The sequence below is a fragment of the Leucopleurus acutus genome (genome assembly GCF_964270905.1).
Source record: "Leucopleurus acutus genome assembly, chromosome: 6".
In the NCBI taxonomy this organism is placed as follows: domain Eukaryota; kingdom Metazoa; phylum Chordata; class Mammalia; order Artiodactyla; family Delphinidae; genus Leucopleurus; species Leucopleurus acutus.
In genome coordinates this window covers 25,033,399-25,053,406 of record NC_139149.1, presented here as the reverse complement: position 1 = coordinate 25,053,406, position 20,008 = coordinate 25,033,399, and the positions used below count along the sequence as shown (strand labels likewise).

General features: G+C 36.8%; 1 protein-coding gene across 1 annotated transcript in view; it reads left to right on the top strand.

Moving 5' to 3' along the window:
* Positions 1–20,008, top strand: part of ZRANB3 (zinc finger RANBP2-type containing 3) — a 268,716-nt gene that overhangs the window by 209,840 nt on the left and 38,868 nt on the right. The window contains exons 9-12 of the mRNA XM_082840638.1: positions 6,982–7,101; positions 9,975–10,094; positions 13,257–13,436; positions 14,267–14,419. Of these exons, the coding sequence (XP_082696764.1) occupies positions 6,982–7,101; positions 9,975–10,094; positions 13,257–13,436; positions 14,267–14,419 (573 nt within the window). The remainder of the gene's footprint in view (positions 1–6,981; positions 7,102–9,974; positions 10,095–13,256; positions 13,437–14,266; positions 14,420–20,008) is intronic.

Here is a 20,008-nt window from a genome sequence, read left to right as displayed (position 1 = left end):
TTTCTTTATGATGGTCTGCAGGGCAAGTAGGGAGGTGAATAAGCAATGCATGTTCTCTTTTACTTGTTACTTTCCTTTCTTCATTTAAGATCATTTTAAAGGATAAAAGGTAAGTTATCACAAATAAATTAGTAAGAAACACTATAAGGTGAAATAGATAAGTGAATAAAAACAAGAGAGGTGGGACTTCCCTGGTGGTACAGTGGTTAAGAATCCACCTGCCAATGCAGGGGACACGGGTTCAATCCCTGGTCCAGGAAGATCCCATATCTGCGGAGCAACTAAGCCTGTGTGCCACAACTACTGAGCCTGCGCTCTACAGCCCACTAGCCACAACTACTGAACCTGTGTGCCACAACTGCTGAAGCCCATGTGCCTAGAGCCCATGCTCCACAACAAGATAAGCCACCACAATGAGAACCACACGTACCGCAATGAAGAGTAACCCCCACTTGCCGCAGCTAGAGGAAGCCCGCGTGCAGCAACAAAGACCCAACACAGCCAAAAATAAATAAAATAAAATAAATAAATTATAAAAATAAAAGAGGCAGAGAGGATATCAACTGATGAATGGACAAATAAAATGTGGTATGTCCACACAATGGAATGTTATTTGGCAATAAAAAAAAGAAGTTAAACACTGAAAAATGCTACAACGTGGATTAAAACATTATGCTAATAAAGAAGCCAGTCACACAAGACCACATATTATGTGATTCCACTTATATTAAAGGTCAAAATAGTCCAGTCGGGCTTTCCTGGTGGCGCAGTGGTTGAGAGTCCGCCTGCCACTGCAGGGGACATGGGTTTGAGCCCTGGTCCGGGAAGATCCCACATGCTGCGGAGCAGCTAAGCCCGTGCGCCATAACTGCTGAGCCTGTGCTCTAGAGCCTGCAAGCCACAACTGCTGAGCCTATGTTCTGCAACTACTGAAACCCGCGCGCTTAGAGCCTGTGTTCCGCAACAAGAGAAGCCACTGCAATGAGAAGCCCGCGCACCGCAACGAAGAGTAGCCCCCGCTTGCCACAACTAGAGAAAAGCCCGCGGGCAGCAATGAAGACCCAATGCAGCCAAAAATAAATAAATAAATATATTAAAAAAACAAAGTAGTCCAGTCCATAGATACAGAAAATAGATTAGTGTTTGCCTACAGCTAGGGGTGATCCAGGGACCTGCAGTGGGGGTGGGGTGATTGCTAAGAGATGAAAGATTTTGTGCGGGGTAATGAAGATATTCTGAAATTGTGGTGAAGGACGTACAACTCTGAATATACTAAAGGCTATTCAATGCTTTCATCAATAGCCTCCATAGTAGCCTCAGGGTGACCGCTGCAATTCCTGGTATCAAGTGCAGGCCATATGTCCAAAGCAAGGAAGAGCTTTCCATAATGTCCCTTTTGTCAGTTAGGATTTTTTTGAAACCTCCAGCAAACTTCCCATGTTTCTTACTAGTCAGAATCACTTGCAGGGGGAATGAAAGTGCTAGGCTTGCTTAGACCTATCACAATTCACCTCTTGTTGACTAATAAGGGCTTAAAGAGTTGTCCTTAAAGTATGTGCCCACCAGATATCTAAACAGAACTGCCGTTTAGTCTGGGGCCTGAGGACTTCAAAACTTAAGGAGAAGCTTCTTTTCTGATCCTTGTTAAAACAGTAAGGAAGACTTGGAGTCAACTCTACTGCAGTTGAGGAGAGAGATCACTCCGCTGAACACAGGGAGAGGTGGGGATTTATAGCCAACAAGCAGGATCAAGAGGTTGGTGGATGGAAAATTACTAAGAGGAGACATCAAGGGTAGGGGGATTCTTGCTAAACTGGTTGCTCCTGCCAGCAGCATGTGCTTGTCTGGAAGATTAAACTATGCATGTCTAAGTACGCAGGCTGGTACAGTGAAACTATGAATGGCTCATTAAATCATTTATGGTTTCTTTGGTCGCTCACTCTCCTACTTGGATAACCGGTGAGTCTAGAGCTCCTTGCAGCGGGATTGTCTGCACCTGTCAGTTTGAAACCAAGGCCAAAACAGGTTTCTTGCTAAAAGAAGGCGAAGGAATTAGCTATCAAAAGTGGGGATGAGGAACTTGATCAGATACCAAGAGTCGATCAGGTGTCAAGTGTGGAAGCATTCTTAGCAGGATTCTTGTGAAGACTGGGCCTGGCAAGGGCAAGACAGAAGGCCAAAGTTGAGGCCTAGTCAAAAACAGGGCTCAGAGAAGCGTAACTGAAGTTCAGTCAAGGAGAAAGTCTTTGTCACAGCTCCAGTTGGGTGTTGTTTTCTTTTTTCACTCTTTCTCAGTCTTATTTTATGATTAAAGGCTGACAGCGTAAAGTACCTTTCATCAGGTCTTTAATGCAATGTAGGTTTTTCTTTAACTACTTTTACTTCAAAATATGATGTACACCTATTCACTGAAAAAAAAATGTAGAAATAAATTGTACAACATATTCTCTTTATTTCTGCATTTCTTTAAATGAGATGAAGTGTGTGGTCTTCATTAATTATTTAAATTAGAACTTTGACTCACAGACACAGTACTAACAGACCAATTTCAGTAAAATAAGATGGAATTGTGAACATGGCAGCTTCTACAAAACCTGAACCAGTATAATCAAAATGCTGACCATTGACAGAACCTGCCATTCCTATATAATATGCACTTAAGATACTTTAAAAGCAAATTTCTGCTCAGATGCCTTAAAATATGACAATGCAGTGACTGTTTTATTTAGAATAGAATCAGAACAGGGGAAATGCACGTATAGTTAATTTTAAAATGCAAACCTGTGCAGTCCCCAACCTAAGAACCTGAGAGAATCCCGAAGTTCCTTTGTTACGTAGATGTTTTGGTTCTCCAAACACATTCTCTCCTAGGAAGCAATGTCACAATGATGGTTAAGTTAACAGGTTAGTCCCGAGAGACTGTTTAGGCCATTGAACTTTATATAATTGAACTTTATGTTAATAGTAACCATAAGCCTTTCTGAACCTGTGATTGGAAGGAATAGGGAGTGGGGGCTTGAGCTTTGGCATGAGCAGTTTCTGGTTGTACTGAGGAGGGTTTGATGTTAGTGGAGGAGACTGGCAGAAACAGCTTGCTTGTGAAGAGGTGGGGAATGCATCTGAGACTAGGGGTACAGTGATTATATAGTTTGTAAGTCTGCAGTGGCTGGTAAATGAATGCACCTTAAAAATACTCCAACTTGATATGTACTTTTTGAAAGGCTTATCAAAGTAAATATAGCTCTTTAGGCAAACATGCAGTTTATTAAAGTGGTTCAGTTACCATGGCAACATATCTGGAATTTATAGCTCCTTATTTTGAGAGGGCTTCATTTCCACTTTCTGAGGCACTGAAGTCCAAGGCTAAAGTTCTTAACAGCCTCCAGTCTCATTGTGTGAATTTTTATTGTTTAGAAAACTTAGACAAACAAAATTTAGCTTGCAGAATCAATCTTGTGACTTCATAGTCATATGCATGAATTTTAAACAGGTATTTTTCAATTTCAAAATGCCCCCGTTTTAAAATTTTTCTAGTTATTATCAAAGCTACATATGATCATAATTTAACGAGAAGAAATAGACATTTCAAAAAATAATGGTCCCCTAAACTTATTCCCCAGAGGCAACCACTTTCTTTTCTTTTAGCTGATTTTTTGGGGATTTACTTCAAATCTCTCAGCAATGTGTTTATCTTGCTTCTTGGTGTGTATTACTGCTTGCTTTGTAATTTGAGCTGTCATCTATTGGCTTCCCAATATGGAAGATACAATTTTAGCTCTTTCACCCCTCAGCCCCACCCTCACACCCAGACCTTTCCCCATTCCCATTCTGCTAACAAAGTGATAGGTAGGGAGGTAGGTAGATTGATAAATTGACAGATCAGTCTATCAATAGAAAGAGTTGAAGAGATACAGTTTTACTAATTTTATAGAAATGTATACTAATTTTGGCTTGATCACTATTCACCATGTATATTATTAGAACCATGTTTATAATATTTACAGATGAACCATGTAATATACTATCGATATACTATGGATATTTTCTTTTTTCTTTTACAACTCATTTTCACTAATTCATCCTCAAACTTTACCTTACTCGTTCAGTCTTCTCTCAGTGCCTGTAAACATTAGAATTGCATTAATTTTATCTTCTTAAACAAATCTTCCCTGCAGCATTTGATCAGCTGCAGTCTGGACCATTGCTCTTTGGATCTGTTGCAGAGCTCTCATCCAGGGGTTTTTCTTTATTTCTCCTGTGTGCTGAATTACCTCTTTTTTTACATATATATTACTTTCTTTATTTGTTTACTCCATTGTTTGGCTGGACCACATTCTCTAGTAGCCTCCCAAGAAAGCGTTATATTGGAGGTAAATTGTTTGAAACCCCTGCATATTTGAAAATGGCTTTGTTCTACTTTTATATCTGATTTTTCATTTGGCTGAACATAAATTGTTAGTTAGAAACCACTTTCTCTCAAAATTTTCAGTATTGATGTTGAGATATCCAATGCAATTCAAATTTTTTATTTTGTTTTGTTCGTGAAATCTATTCTTCCCCTCTCTGGAAGCTTAGAGAATCGTTTGTTTGTTCCCAGTGTTCTAAAATTTCATGATGATGGGCCTCGCTCTGGATCCATTTTCATCCATTGTGAAGGATCTTCAGTGGGCATTTTACAGTTTCCATTTTGGAAACTTACAGCTTTAAGTTCTATAAAATATTCTTAATTTTTTTATTATTTCCTTTTTTTCTGTATTGTTTTCTGGAACTTTTATTTTTCATATATTGCCCTCATGGCCTGGTTCTATAATTTTCTTATATTTTATATTTTCTGTATTTTTTTCCATCTACTTCCTGGAAGATTTTCTTAGCTTAGTAACCAGTGCATTTTTAATTTCTGCTACTATATTTTTACTCTTCAAGAGTACTCCCCCACCCCACCCCCCCAACTCTTCCCTTTTTTGTAGCATCCTGTTCTTGTTTTATAAATGTAATCTCTTCTAGTTTTTTTCCTCTCTCTGCATAGTTTATCTGTTCATATAGGTTGCTTTCCATAAATGTCTGGTGATCCTTGGTTGTTTGCTTATATTTACAAGTAAGACATTAAATGCTGACTAGAAGCTCTTCGTGGATATGTCTTGTAAACTGTGGCCTTCAATAAAAAGTGATCTGATTGGGATGTCTTGTTGAGGAACCCCAATATCAATATCTTTAGTCTTTTGTCTTTGGTCAGATATTCTAGAAAAGGATCATTTTATATGATTCTGCTCCCCTGCCTAGAGGACATAAGCCTGTTTGTCTGTTTTGGAACCCTTGGGGATAAGAAGGGGGAGGGGGAGGGATAGATCTCAGCCTTTATTATGTAACTTTCATTTAATTCCCATGATTTTTGCAGGATGACCTACCGTCAATGTAGGATTCCTCCATCTAGATACCCTCTATTTTGACCTTTCCAGAAAATAAATCTATAGTTTTCTGCCAGGATGGATTGGGAAGTCATCTATTATGTGGACTACGTAGAGAAAGGATATAGATCAGTGTTGCACATATTCAGCTACTTAAACAATCTTTCAAACAATCCTCCTGTTTTAGCCACACCCGATCCTCACTTCCAGAGGTGACATTTCCTGATCACTTTCAGATCACTCCATTTTAAATCAGGTACTTCTCAACACTCCGTACTGGCAGCTTAAGAACTGTCAGGTTGGCTAATCAGTTACCAGGCATCTGTCTACTTTTTAGCTTCCAAAGTTTTGTTGCTATTGATCTGTCTCCAATTTTCTTTTTCTCTATACATTTTTCTATCATTTAAATATAGCACTGAGAAGGAGTGGAGGTTAAATATATTCAGCCTGCTATCTTTTCCCAAAATGTCTAACTAGTTTTTCACAGTTAAGAGACACTATATTCATGTTTTAAATTTAATTCATGCTATCCACTTTAAATTTAACTCCTATTTAATTCATCTCATATTGATTTCTTACTCTTAATTGGTAACCTGGCCTCAAGTTAACTAAGAAAACCCTATTCGGTATGAACTTGTTTGATTTTCTCCCTTCTACCTCACAATTTTTTTGTATTCCTCCCTGTTCTCTCTTGTGCTCTGAATCGCATTACTCCAACCTCTTCTGAGACCTTCTCCATCCGAGAGGCAAGCTAAATCCCCTCATTTTCCATTTCTCTTAGCCTTTCTGCACCTTCAACAACCTATTTGTAAACCAACCTAAGTTTCTTAGTTTAAAAAAATGAATAGCCCAACTTTTCATAATCTTTAAACTTCAGCCCAGCTTTCTTACTTTTTCAGTCTTTCCCACACACAAAAAAATGTCATTTGACTTTTTATCTTCCATTTTCTCCTTCACTCTATTCCACTTAGTCTTCTATATGAGCCCTTTTTTAAAAAAATATTTATTTATTTATCTTGACTGTACTAGGTTTTCATTGCGACATGTGGGATCTTCCTTGCAGCATGCGGGATCTTTAGTTGCATGCAGGCTCTTAGTTGCGGCATGCAGACTTCTTAGTTGCAGTATGCATGTGGGATCTAGTTCCCTGACCAGGGATTGAACCCAGGCCCCCTGCATTGGGAGGGCAGAGCCCTACCCACTGGACCACCAGGAAAGTCCCTATATGAGCTTTTTTTGAAAATTACTTTCTAAACAAAACACCAACCCCTTCCTGGCCACAGCCAACTTAACTACCTACTTTCCTTTGAGACTCTTTCCCTGTCTTGTTTTTTAAAATCTAATTCTTATCTTGCTCTTGTTTTACTTCTCAGTTTTTTTCCCTCTCTTGTCCCTCTTCTTCCGTGTGCTTCTTTACTTGTGGGCTTCTACTTTAAGCTACCTAGAGAACAAAACAATTAAAAGTTCATACAAACTTACTGATTCTCCAAGTTTTTCTTGCTTTATTAAAGAAAATGACATGATTTTTTAATAAACATTTTTATGACATTAATAAGGTTTAACTTTTAATATTTAGGCAGGTGCTGTAAAGGATTATATTAAGATGATGCTTCGGAATGATTCGCTTAAATTTCTGGTTTTTGCACATCATTTAAGCATGCTCCAAGCTTGCACAGAAGCCGTCATAGAAAACAAGGTATGTTACCATAATTCTATAAAGTACTTCTTAGAATGCAGGGGGTTTTTTTGTTTTTTGTTTTTTGTTTTTGGTACATGGGCCTCTCACTGTTGTGGCCTCTCCTGTTGCGGAGCACAGGCTCCAGACGCGCAGGCTCAGCAGCCATGGCTCACGGGCCCAGCCACTTCGCAGCATGTGAGATCTTCCCGGACCGGGGCATGAACCCGCGTCCGCTGCATCGGCAGGCAGACTCTCAACTACTGTGCCACCAGGGAAACCCTAGAATGCAGTTTTTAATATACTAAACATCAATTGTAGTTTTATAACTGAGCTTTTTTGCCTTCTTTAGATGATGGGATGGTATTATATCTATAAATTATTATTATGTATTTTTATTGCAGTTATACTAATATTATATTTCTGTTGTATTGATAATATACTATTAAGTTTTCCCTTTTATACCAGTCATAATTTTCCACTGATCAAATTATCTGGATTGACTAAAATATGCTGCCTTGATAGGCTATAATGTGAATTCTGGTTTTGTTACTGGACCATTTGAGATTGGTATAGGCAGTTAAAATTTTTTGTTTACCAACATGGTGGCCTTAGAATGTGGGTGATTTTGAGGGGGAAAAAGAATGATTTCAGCCAATTTTAGTGCCCAGCCGCAGTCATACCTTTTAAACTTCCAGGCAGCCTACTCTATAGAATATGATTATTAAGATTTAGTGTAGGTGGGTTTGAAACATATGCCCAGGTAAGCGCCACCAAACCTGCTGGCCTCACTGCATTCTATTCCGTCCACCTTGTTTTCCAACAGCCCTATCGGCCACAGCATCTGCCATTTTTTCTTTCAGAGTGTAAACCTGGTTACATCCAGTGTAAACGTGTCATATGTGCTAAGGGCTTCCAGAGGTGCTCTGAATCGGCCAGAGAAAGTTCCTGACAAATTATATGAGCTTAATATACATGTAGCAGCAGAACCACTTGCCTGTGCAGGTGGATATTTTAAAGGGAGGAATAAAGCCATATTTTTTTAAAACTTTGTATACATATTCAAGCATTTGCTAATATGTTCATTAACATTACCAAAGATGTAATTCTAGTGTTTTCTTCTTAGAAAGATTTATGCTAATATGATATAGTAAAGTGCTGTATATTAAAAGATGCTTTATCATTATCACATTGTATCTGTGAAACACCCTCTGAGGAAGAGATAATTAGCCTTAGAAATAAATTTTAAACGATTGAACAGTAACGTTAGATTTTTTATTCTGATTCATTACACCTTAAAACCACCGGAATCTTTTCTAAGTGTGTCTCTTCCCACTCCCACTTTACTGGTATGTTTAGAATCCCATTTAGCGTCACTGAGAGTTAAAAACATAGGTAAAACTCTCCCTAGCCTGACAATGTGTTTTCTTTAGAAAGACCCTCAAAAGATTCTGTAATCTTCCTTGATGGATATTAAGTGGATCACTGGTCAATTTATATCTGTTTTGTGAAGACATAGAAAGTTGATAAGGGGCATTCTATTTAATGATTAACTTGATGATTCCCTTATAAAACTGAGTATTTGTATGTCTCAACTATTTAAGGCAACGTTTTCCATAAAAGTGCATATAAAAATGAGGCAATTTGAAATTCAGGGCTTATATTTGTTTTTACAAAGTTGAGTAATAAGTTCTTTTTAGCTATTCTAACACACACTGATTGCTCCTTTTTCTTAACTCACATCGTTCTTAAAAGATAGCACTGTTCAGTTTAGCATTTAATGTTTCCTCACTTTGTAAAAATGTATTTGAGTGTCTTGGTTCCCTACCTCAGTGGAGATGACCATGTCACATATTTCTTTTAAGTTTAATAATGTGAGAAAAGAGAACTCAAATGGTACATTAAAAAAAATGTTTTCCCAGTTAATGCTGCGACATTTCCGGACTACTCTTCATGAATCCCAAATACATGGGCAGAATCTTCTTTTTCTTTTCTCACATGTCTGACTTTACTTTTACTTTGGAATTAGTGATCCTGTTACTTTAGAATTAGTCTGATCCATGATTTAAAGTTTGCTTATTAATTTACATAGAATGTTACTGATAACATTAGCTTAATCCAGTAATGATTATAGAGCTCCTGTTATATATGTGGCATCACACCTGGCATTGATGGTATGAAGATGAACTAGACATAGATCCCACTCTCAAGTAGCTTAAAAGATTTAAAAATACAAAATTGTTATAAGAAGCTTTAAAGAAATCTGGTTAAGATTCTTCTTGTATTGGCCTTTCTCACCTCCTGAGATGACCCACACTCTGTCTGGGGAGTGTGTTTCTCTCTGAATAAATCCGCTTCTTGCCTATCACTTTGTCTCTCACTGAATTCTTTCTGTGATGAGACATCAAGAACCTGAGCTTCATTAAGTCCTGACACCAGCTAGACCAACTCCCGCTCATCGTCAACACCATTGGGGACGCCTTCTGTGCTGTTTCTTAGCAACAACTTTTTGGGCACTATCATCTGGTTGGGAGACTGCCTTGGAAGGGATAACATTTAAAATCGATCCAGGACTTCTACTCCTGAATACATACTTCAGATAAACTGACACAGGAACACAAAGAGACAGAGACATCTGTGAAGGTATTCCCTGCAGCACAGTTTGCAATACCCCAGAAGTGGAAACAACTGTCTATCAAACAACAAATAGAGTACTATGATATTAGTAAAAAAAAAAAAAAAAAATTCTTCTTGTGTAACATTTACTAACCTGTCATCTTCACCACTTTCTGTTTTATTATGTGAACATAAAAATAAGCTGTAAAATATGTATAATAAGATGGATGCATAGGAGCTTGTCCTAATTTTGCCATTTCCCTTGTTGGTGGTGGTAGACTCGTTACATTAGGATTGATGGAAGTGTCCCATCTTCAGAAAGAATACATCTGGTTAATCAGTTTCAAAAGGATCCTGAGACTCGTGTGGCTATTCTAAGCATTCAGGCTGCTGGTCAGGTAAGAAGTTTCAGGTCTAAATTTGATAATGAATTGTTGAGATGATAAAAATGTCAAGATGATTAACCATAACTATAACTTTATATCTGGTGTGATAAATATTCATTCTACTTTGGAGAGTGCTAGAAAGTGTAACAGAAGGAGACCTCAACACCTCTGACTAAGCTTCCTAAATTTTCAAGGAGATAATTTCCTAAAAGAATATAGCTAGTGTGATTATAATACTTTTCCATGATCTTTTCCTTCCTTTGAATTTGCGTAGACTTTTCTCATCCCTTTCTTTATAGCACTTATCTTTGGTTGTTTTCATCAGAGTCTGTGAGGCAAGGTGGCCTGAGGGAAAAGAACTCTTCTGTCTTTCTGAACTTTTCATAGAGTGCCCTTGGTTTGTCCTTTAGAGTTAGGTTTGGCTGTAAGTAAATGAAAACCCAAATTAAGAATGACTTAAATCACAAAGTTTTATTCTCTGATATAGGCAGTCTAAGGCTAGCATGGTAGTTTCTTAGCACTTAGGCCCCTTCTGGTTTTCTGCTTTACCACTCCTAGCAGATATCTCTTTTTTTTTTAATTTAATTTAATTTTTTTTATACAGCAAGTTCTTATTTGTCATCCATTTTATACACATCAGTGTATACATATCAATCCCAATCGCCCAATTCATCACACCACCATCCCCACCCCCCGCGGCTTTCCCCCCTTGGTGTCCATACGTTTGTTCTCTACATGTGTGTCTCAATTTCTGCCCTGCAGACCGGTTCATCTGTACCAATTTTCTAGGTTCCACATACATGCGTTAATATACGATATTTGTTTTCCACTTTCTGACTTAACTTCACTCTCTGTGACAGTCTCTAGGTCCATCCACGTCTCTACAAATGACCCAATTTCATTCCTTTTTATGTCTGAGTAATATTCCATTGTATATATGTACCACACCTTCTTTATCCATTTGTCTGTCGATGGGCATTTAGGTTGTTTCCATCTAAGAGGGCTGCTAGAGCTTATCCATCACATCTACGATCCAGGCAGTTGACTGGAGAAAGGCATGCTGTATCTCACTGGCCTGCAGTTAGTCCCAGGGCCACAACTAACTTCAAGGGAAGTTGGAGAAAGTAACCGTTATTCCAATTAGTCATATTAAACATCAGGTGTCACATTACAAAGGAATAAGAAAAGAATAGATATTAGTCTCTGCCACCCTGTGTAAGAGGGGATCCTTCTGGATGTCTTTCCTACTAACATTCTAAAATATTTTGATGTAAACGTCTAAGCCAGGATATTTAACATACGGAAAAGTAATTGAGCATATTGCTGTTAAATATCCAACCTGCTATATGACATATCTGGCAGCTTCTGTGGATTCTGGAATCTGGACCAGGGCCAAAGTTCTCCTCTTACCCAGCTAACTGATGTATATAAAACTGTATATATAGTGAGAATCCATGAGGATGAAGAAGTTCTAGAACTAACTCACTAGGAGTTCTAGCCAAAAGGAGGGTTGTCTCAACACTTTCCTCATGTTGGATTAAATTTCCAGTAATCTAGTTTTATATCTGTTAGAATATTTCAGCCATAGAGAATATCATCAAAAAGAGCTTAAAAGTAGAAATGGAATACTGATAGCTCAGGAGAAGATAAGTAGGAGGAAGCTGGGCAGGAGAGTCTTGGAGTGACCTGATAAAAGACTTTCTGAAATTAAGATTTTGCAAGGCACTCACATTTTATTCAAGGCTGTATTCCTGAAGACCTTGTATAGTTCAAAACTCATATACTTGAATACTAATATCTTCATAGCAATAAAGGAAGGTATTGTAGAAAGGGCTTTGTTTTGGAGGTTTGTGACTCTTCCATTGTAATTTAGTAGCATCTTTTTTTTTTTTTTTTTGGCCATGCAGCACCACAGGTAGGATCTTAGTTCCCCGACCAGGGATCGAACCCACGCCCCTGCAGTGGAAGCACGGAATTTTAATCACTTACTGCCAGGGAAGCCCAATTTAGTATCATCTTTGTGTGACGTTGATCCTGCCAACGTCAACGTGGATTCTTGTATGGTCCTATGATACTTGTTACACACTTAAAGGTGTCCATCTTTAAATATCAATACTACTTAATTTTTCTGCATTATCTCTCAATGTGTGGCATTTTATATCCTAAACAGCAGCACAGTTTAGCATGGTGTGTATTTGACTCTCTCCATGTTTTTATTACTTCTAAGTTCAGCTTGAGAACTGGTGCCGCCATTTAATGAATGCTAGTATGATGGTATGTGATATAAAAATACTTCAAGTTAAAATAACAGCACAGCGGTCACAACAGTCACTTATAGAAGTTCCAGTACATGTGAACAACAGCATAGATTGGATTAGATGACACTTCGAAAGTATAGTAGGTATTTCTGCTGACCACCTAATATCACTTACCACTATGTAGCAATAGCGTAATTATGGTCCACATTTCGCTCGGCCTATCCACTTTAAAGTCATGCATTTTTGACACATTTTTAGTTTGAGGAGATTTGCATTATTTCATATATTAATTGTAAAACAAGACTTAGTTAATATTTTTAATGTTACACTATTTCAAACTGATATAAAATGCAATTGCACAAAAATGCAGTTGTGTTTTATACATCAAGATACAAGTCAGTAAATGTCAGAGTCTTTGGGATGCAACATGAGAAATTCCATAGAAAGAAAAGAGTGTGACTGTAGACATGATTTTCTTGCTTTATAGAACAGCAGTATGAATTAAATGAATAGAGGATGTCATTGCTGTCATAGTTGCCATGGATACCATGTGTTAGAAATTATATTCTCATTTATAATATATTTTATTAGATTTTCCAGTGGTAATGTGAATCCAGTCTTCATCAGAGGTTAAAGTGATTTTGTTTATATATGTATCCATTAAACTGACTTTTGAAATATTGAAGTACCTTTTAAATGTGTTCTTTGTAGTTCACCTGGCTATCTTGCAATAAGCAGTCTTCATTTGCCTTTCATGAATTAAATTTTCTTAATTTGGCTTAAAATGAAAGACTCATTTGTTTTTAAGTCCTTCAGTGTTCTCTTGTCCATTGAACATACTCAAAAGACTTTATTATATATGGCTCTATGCTAAATTCTCAGTTTATTTGCATCTCAGTTTCTTTATTTTGCTTAGGGTTTGACATTTACTGCTGCAACTCATATTGTATTTGCTGAGTTGTATTGGGACCCTGGACACATAAAACAAGCAGAAGACCGTGCTCACCGGATTGGACAGTGCAGTTCTGTGAATATTCACTACCTTATTGCAAATGGGACTCTAGACACCCTTATGTGGGGAATGTTGAATCGCAAGGTAAAGCTTGAATTTAAACCAGGTTACCACTTATTCATTATTACCCATAGCCCGCATGAGTTAAGAGGCTGAGTTTTAGTGTTTTCAGGCAAAGGATATCGAAGTACACTAAGATATTGATGTTGATAGGGACCAAGTCCAGAAAAGGCTTCAATTGGTAGTACTCTACCTGCTATCCTCGGTAATGAGAGACAGACATGAATTTATGTGTGTTCCTATTGTCTTCCAAGCCCTTCTTCTACCATTTTAGCAGCTAGGGGAGGATGAGCTAGTAAGGAACTAAAATGCTTTCAAACCCCTTAGCTTTTTGTGAGCTAAGAATAAACCCTTTTTCAACAGGATTCTTGAGTTCCGGGCTAAATTTTGGACAGAGGACAGCCTGTACCCGGATTCTAGCAAAGGTATTAGGGATGTTGCTTGCTCCTTCCACTCAGCTGTCTCTTCTCCCCAACCTTGAGGGATGTTTATAGAAGGACTTGACTAAGGTCTAGAGGATGGCTTTCAAGCACTGAGTATAGATATTCAAAATGGCCAATCATATGTATGTTCAATTTCAAAGTTTATAAATATTAGAATAAAAGTTTTTATGAGAAAAGCAAATAGTATAGCTTCTCTAGTTAACCTTTTCCTCATTAAGCATAGGAATCATTGACTTGGCAATTTGGTTGTAATTATAAATAATTATATTACTAAAGCCCTTGATAAGTTGAAACAGTAAGATTTTCTTTATTGGATTGCTTGTGATTTAAATGCAAAATCAAGTCACTACTTAGTAAATGTCAGCTGTGAGGTGACCTGTTGTAAAATTCATATATTTTATCATCTTACAGGCTCAGGTTACAGGGAGCACACTGAATGGTAGGAAGGAAAAACTTCAGGCTGAGGAGGGTGATAAGGAAAAATGGGATTTCCTGCAGTTTGCTGAAGCTTGGACTCCAAATGAAAAGTCTGAAGAGCTCAGGAATGAAATGTTGTTCACTCATGTAAGATTATATGACATTCTTTTCAATTGTTTTTAATATATAACTTTATCATATATTGTTTTAAATAGCAATTTTCAATCGTTCATCCTATTGAAAAGCCTCCACATAAAGGTGGAAAAACTCTAAGAACTGAAAGATGACTTTGATTATAAGGAGGCTGCAACAGTGGCTTGCATCTTCCAACAGTTATAGATCAGTGCTTACTGTTCATGTCCTTAGAAAAACAAGCTAAGTAGAATCCAGCCTTAAGAAGAAAATATGGGAGAATATCTCTGTGACCCTGAGGGTAGGGAAAGATGTATTAAATTTGCCACAAAAAGTAACATACACAAGTCACATACTCAGTAAAGATATTTGCATTACAGTGTCCAAAGTATATAAAGAATTTATACAATTCAATTAGTAAAGCAAACAAGCCAACAGAAAAATAGGCAAACAATGTGAGCCTCAGAGGAGACCAGAATAGAAAAAAACATGAAAAGAAACTAGCTTCACCAAAATAAGACAAATTCATAAAGGTACCCTTTTCTCTTTACAATTAGTATGTAATCTATGGTGTGATACTTTGAGATCACGGGACTATCCTGTTCCCCAAACTTTCACACCGTGGTTTTAGCATTCATTGATCTTTGCCTGAACCAGTTTTGAAATAGTGTTTTTTCCAATTGCATCATTGCTTCTTTATTTATTAGCTGTTCTGTGAAGAAAAGCTTCTCATTTAAAAAAAAATATCATTATGAACTTGGGGATTCTATTATTATTATTTAGTGTGTTATAATCTTTGCCTTTTTTTTTTTTTTAAAGATCTGGTTAGTGGAAGCTCCTTTATTTTATTTTATGTTTTGGTTTGGTTTTTTTTTGTTGTTGTTTTTGGGGTTTTTCTATTGAAGTATAGTTGATTTACAATATTGTGTTAGTTTCAGGTCTAAAGCAAAGTGATTCAGCTATATATATATATATATATATATATATATATATATATATATATATATATTCAGATTATTTTCCATTATAGGATCTTACAAGATATTGAATATAGTTCCCTGTGTTATACAGTAGGATCTTGTTGTTTATTTTATGTATAGTAGTTTGTATCTGTTAATCCCATACTCCTAATTTATCCCTCCCCTCCCTCCCTTTCCCCTTTGGTATTCATAAGTTTGTTTTCTATCTGTGAGTCTGTTTCTGTTTTACAAATAAGTTCAATTGTATTGTATTTTAAATTCTACATATAAGTGATAATCATATGATACTTGTCTTTCTCTGACTTACTTCACTTAGTATGATAATCTCTAGGTTTATCCATGTTGCTGCAAATAGCATTATTTCATTCTTTTATGGCTGAGTAGTATTCCACTGTGTGTGTTTGTGTGTGTGTGTGTATGCCACAATTTCATCTGTCAGTGGGTATTTAGGTTGCTTCCATGTCTTGGCTATTGTAAGTAGTGCTGCAATGAACATTGGGGTGCATGTATCTTTTTGAATTAGAGTTTTCTCCAGATATATACCCAGGAGTGGGATTGCTGGATCATATGACAACTCTATTTTTAGTTTTTTGAGGAATCTCCATACTGTTTTCCATAGTGGCTGCACCAATTTACACTCCCGCCAACAGTGTAGGAGGGTTCCCTTTTCTCCACACCCACTCCAGCATTATTTGTGTGTGTGTATATATATATATTATTTGTGTGACATATATATATACCACATATAAGTGATATCATATGATATTTGTCTCTCTCTATCTGACTTACTTCACTTACTATGATAATCCATCCATGTTGGTAAAAATGGCATTATTTCATTCTTTTTTTTCATTTTTAATATGGCTGAGTGATATTCCATTGTATATTTATACCACATCTTCTTAAACATGGGCATTTGGATTGCTTCTGTGTCTTGGCTCTTATAAACAGTGCTTCTATGAACACTGGAGTACATTATCTTTTCCAATTAGAGTTTTCGTCTTTTCCAGATATATGCCTGGGAGTGGGATTGCAGGATTTCTTATTTGTTGACTTTTTAATGATGGTCATTCTCACTGGTGTGAGGTGGTACCTCATTCCTACAACCAAACAATTCCATTGCTAGGGATATATTCTCCTGCGTGTATATAAGGGTACATGTATAAGGATGTGTACCAAGTCATTTTTTAGAATGCAGAAAATTGGAAACAACCAAAATGCCTTTCAGTAGGAGAATGGCTACATAAATTGTCATAAGATACTACTTAGAAGTTAACATGAATGAATTAGGTTTATATGCATTAACATGATCAGATTTTGAAAACATAATGTTAGTTTTTTAAATGCAGAGCATACACACAAATATTATGTATTTATGAATACATATATATGTAATAATATATATAAACAAAGATTGGAAGAATACATAATAAATTTATTGCCTCTGGAAGAGGAGGAGAATGGGTCTGAGGAAGACTAAAAATGTGGTAGCAGCTTTATCAGAAATATTTTATTTCTTTCATTTTAAAAAAGTATCAGAAGTAACTATTACAATATTAGTACTTATAAATTTTGAATGGTGGGTATATGGATATTTGTTATATTCTCTGTACAGTAACAGATGCTTTTTGGAGGCCATATATAAACTGAATAAGAAATAATAGAGAAGCTTATAGTCATTCAAACTGTCTGCTTTTTTTCCTAGCCCTTCTGGAGCAATATAGTGTGAGAGTTATGGGGAGTTTAATTTTAATTTTTGAAAGAATGGATCAGATATTATAGGAATGAAATTGAAGTCTGTACACATTTTCTCATAATGCAAAATTAAAATTTTAATGTCAAGTTTAGTTCCATAAAAACATGTTTTTTATGTGGAATCTTACTAAGTTTCTTATGTATCCTATTTGGAGGGCTAGTATATTTTTCTTTTCTAGAATACTAGAATGCCATTCTGTCAAATTTGCTAAAAAAATAGAAGAATTATTTCTAAGACATTTTTCTTTTATTTTAAAAACTTTTCTTTTAGTAGTGCTTATTATATTATATTTTGGTCTATAAAAATCAATAGATATCATAGGTATTTAAAAAATATAACTAAAACCATGACTTGTAGCTGTTCTTTCTCTAAAATTCCCTGTTGAACTATGTCTGAGTTAGTTTCTAAGATAAATATTAAGAACTTGAAACACATCTTCCCACATTTATACATGTTTATTGTTTTTAAGTGTCTCTGAAGAAAAATGTATATCTGTGTACAAAGTTTAAAAAAAAAATTGCCTAGTCATCCTTACCAAATCTTGCTTTCCTGAATTAGGTGTTTATCTTTCATAGTTCAGTGTTACCTTGCACAGATTTCTCAATGCATGTCTTTTACACAGATGGTTTTATATAAACTGGAATCTTGTAATGTGGAGACCATTTGTTCAGTTTGCTTTGTTTTGCTTTGTATTTGTTTCTTTGTTTGTTGGCCAGGATGTGAAGTGTGTTTTAAAGGACCTTAGGTGAGGTTGCTGCTCATCGGTTTTTGTCTTTATACCCTCCAGCTTCATGCATCTTAAGAAATGTTCAATTTGTTGAGAGGTCCTAAGGAAATTTAACCAACATGTTTTTCTTCTGAATGTTGCCAGAATTTCAGCATTTCCTATGGGAATTTTTCTATCTATAATGATGTCTTTCAGATCCTTTTTTAAAGCCTTTAAAAAAAATTGCCTACATTTAGCATTTTTAGGATACTTCCAATTTTGCCGATTAAACTTTGCCAAATTAACTAATTTTGCCCATTGTCATCAAAAACTTGTTTAACTAAAATGTTGATAACAGTTCTAATTGGATGGTTTTTAACAGCTTATGAATATTTCTGTAGTGTCAGCATTTTAAGGAACGTTCATTTTATCTCTGTCCCGGCATCTGGCTGCTGCAGCTGGAGGTTAGAGCTGGGGAAAAGAAGAGGGACCTTCCAAGGCCAGAGGAACAGACTATGTGTTAGTCAGTGCATGGCTCAGCCCGGGCCGTCAGCTCTAGAGAAAGAGAGACCAGGAGGCTCAAACAGGAGGAGACCGGGGTGCGGAGAGTGAGCCTGCAGGGCAGGGAGAGGATGAACTGAGGCAGAAAGAGTCAGGAGACTCCAGGTCCCTGGGTCCCTAGTTCCCCATAGTCTTCTTAACCCTCCCAGTATCATCACATTCAAAATGCTGTGGACTCAATAAATGATTTTTTAGATGGCCAATAAATGTGGTAAATTTGGCAAGTTGGTCTTCAGTGAATTGGGTTTCAGGTGGATTGACTTTCAGCATATGGGCTTTTGGCAAATTGTTTTCTGTGAATTAACCTAGAGCTAATATTAGTATGATTATGGGTCCTGGGGACAGAGAGACCTCTGGTTAGGAAGAAGAGAAGGAGGATGAGAGAATATTTTCCTGAAAAAAATTTTTATATTAGTTTTGCTCTTTCCTGCCTTCTTTCTCCCCTGGGGTTCATTCAGAGCAGCATTATTTTTGTCTCCCTCCTCTCTTAATCAGAATTCTCTGTCTGTCACATAACTGAGCTAATTTATCGGGATTAAAAAATGTATGGAACTGGGGCTAGTACTCTACCAGTATATATGGATATAGGTGTACTGGCTGTTAAATGTTAAGTATTTTGGTAACGGTCCATAGCCACTTCTTCAGTCCCTTCACTGTACTCCCTCACCCCACCGCTAGGGCCTTCTGGACCTCCTTGTTATCCTGCACAGCATGGGCCTCTAGGAGTCTGGTTCATACCCCTGCTGTAGCTGTTGCTAAGTATTTAAATAACACCCTGCATGGAATTAATCCACACAAATGTATGAGTCACAATTCTTTACCGATCCTAGATATATTTACATTTTTAAAGCAGTTATTTATTAACCCAAATGAAGCTCAAATTGAAGTCCAACTCAAATGAAATTAAATAATTCCACCACCACAAGGAAAGCCTAGGTGGCTATCCCTTCAGTAACCAGTCCCGCCTGGGAGTCCATCACCAGGGTGACTGTCTCAGATGCAATCCACTTTCTCAAGCTTCTTCCTTTATTCTACGTTTGAATGTGCATGGCTTCTAAGTACTCTTGGTTTTGCAGTGTTTTGATTTTCCTACATTGGCTTCCATGAAGTGATAAAGTAGGGCATCTCCAGATGGAAGGAGAGAAAGGTATGAGCTATATTATTCTATATTGTCATTTCCAAGTAACTACAGGCTGTTTCTGAATAAAATAGAATGAGTGGAGTATTCAAATAGGAAGCCTGCCTCTCTAATTTTCATTTTTTCCTGCCATCATCTCAGGGGTATCCCTTCTTTTAGCCATAGCTGTGGGAAATTGGGCCCTTCCGTTAACCTCTTTAGGACCTTTTCCGGTCCTCTTTTGGCCCATAATGGATAAGAGCCAGCAGCAGCATTTATGCAGCCATTTAAGTCCCTAGATCACTAGATGGCTTCTGAGGTCCCTTTCATTTATTTTATATATATATAAAATAATGTATCTGAAGAGAAACTTGGTGTGTAAGAGATTCATAGATAAGCAAAAGAAAGGACTCTAATCTAATATGGGTAACAAGTCCAGCTCCTGCGTAGGATAAATCTTCTTTCTGCTTGGTTTCTCTTCTCC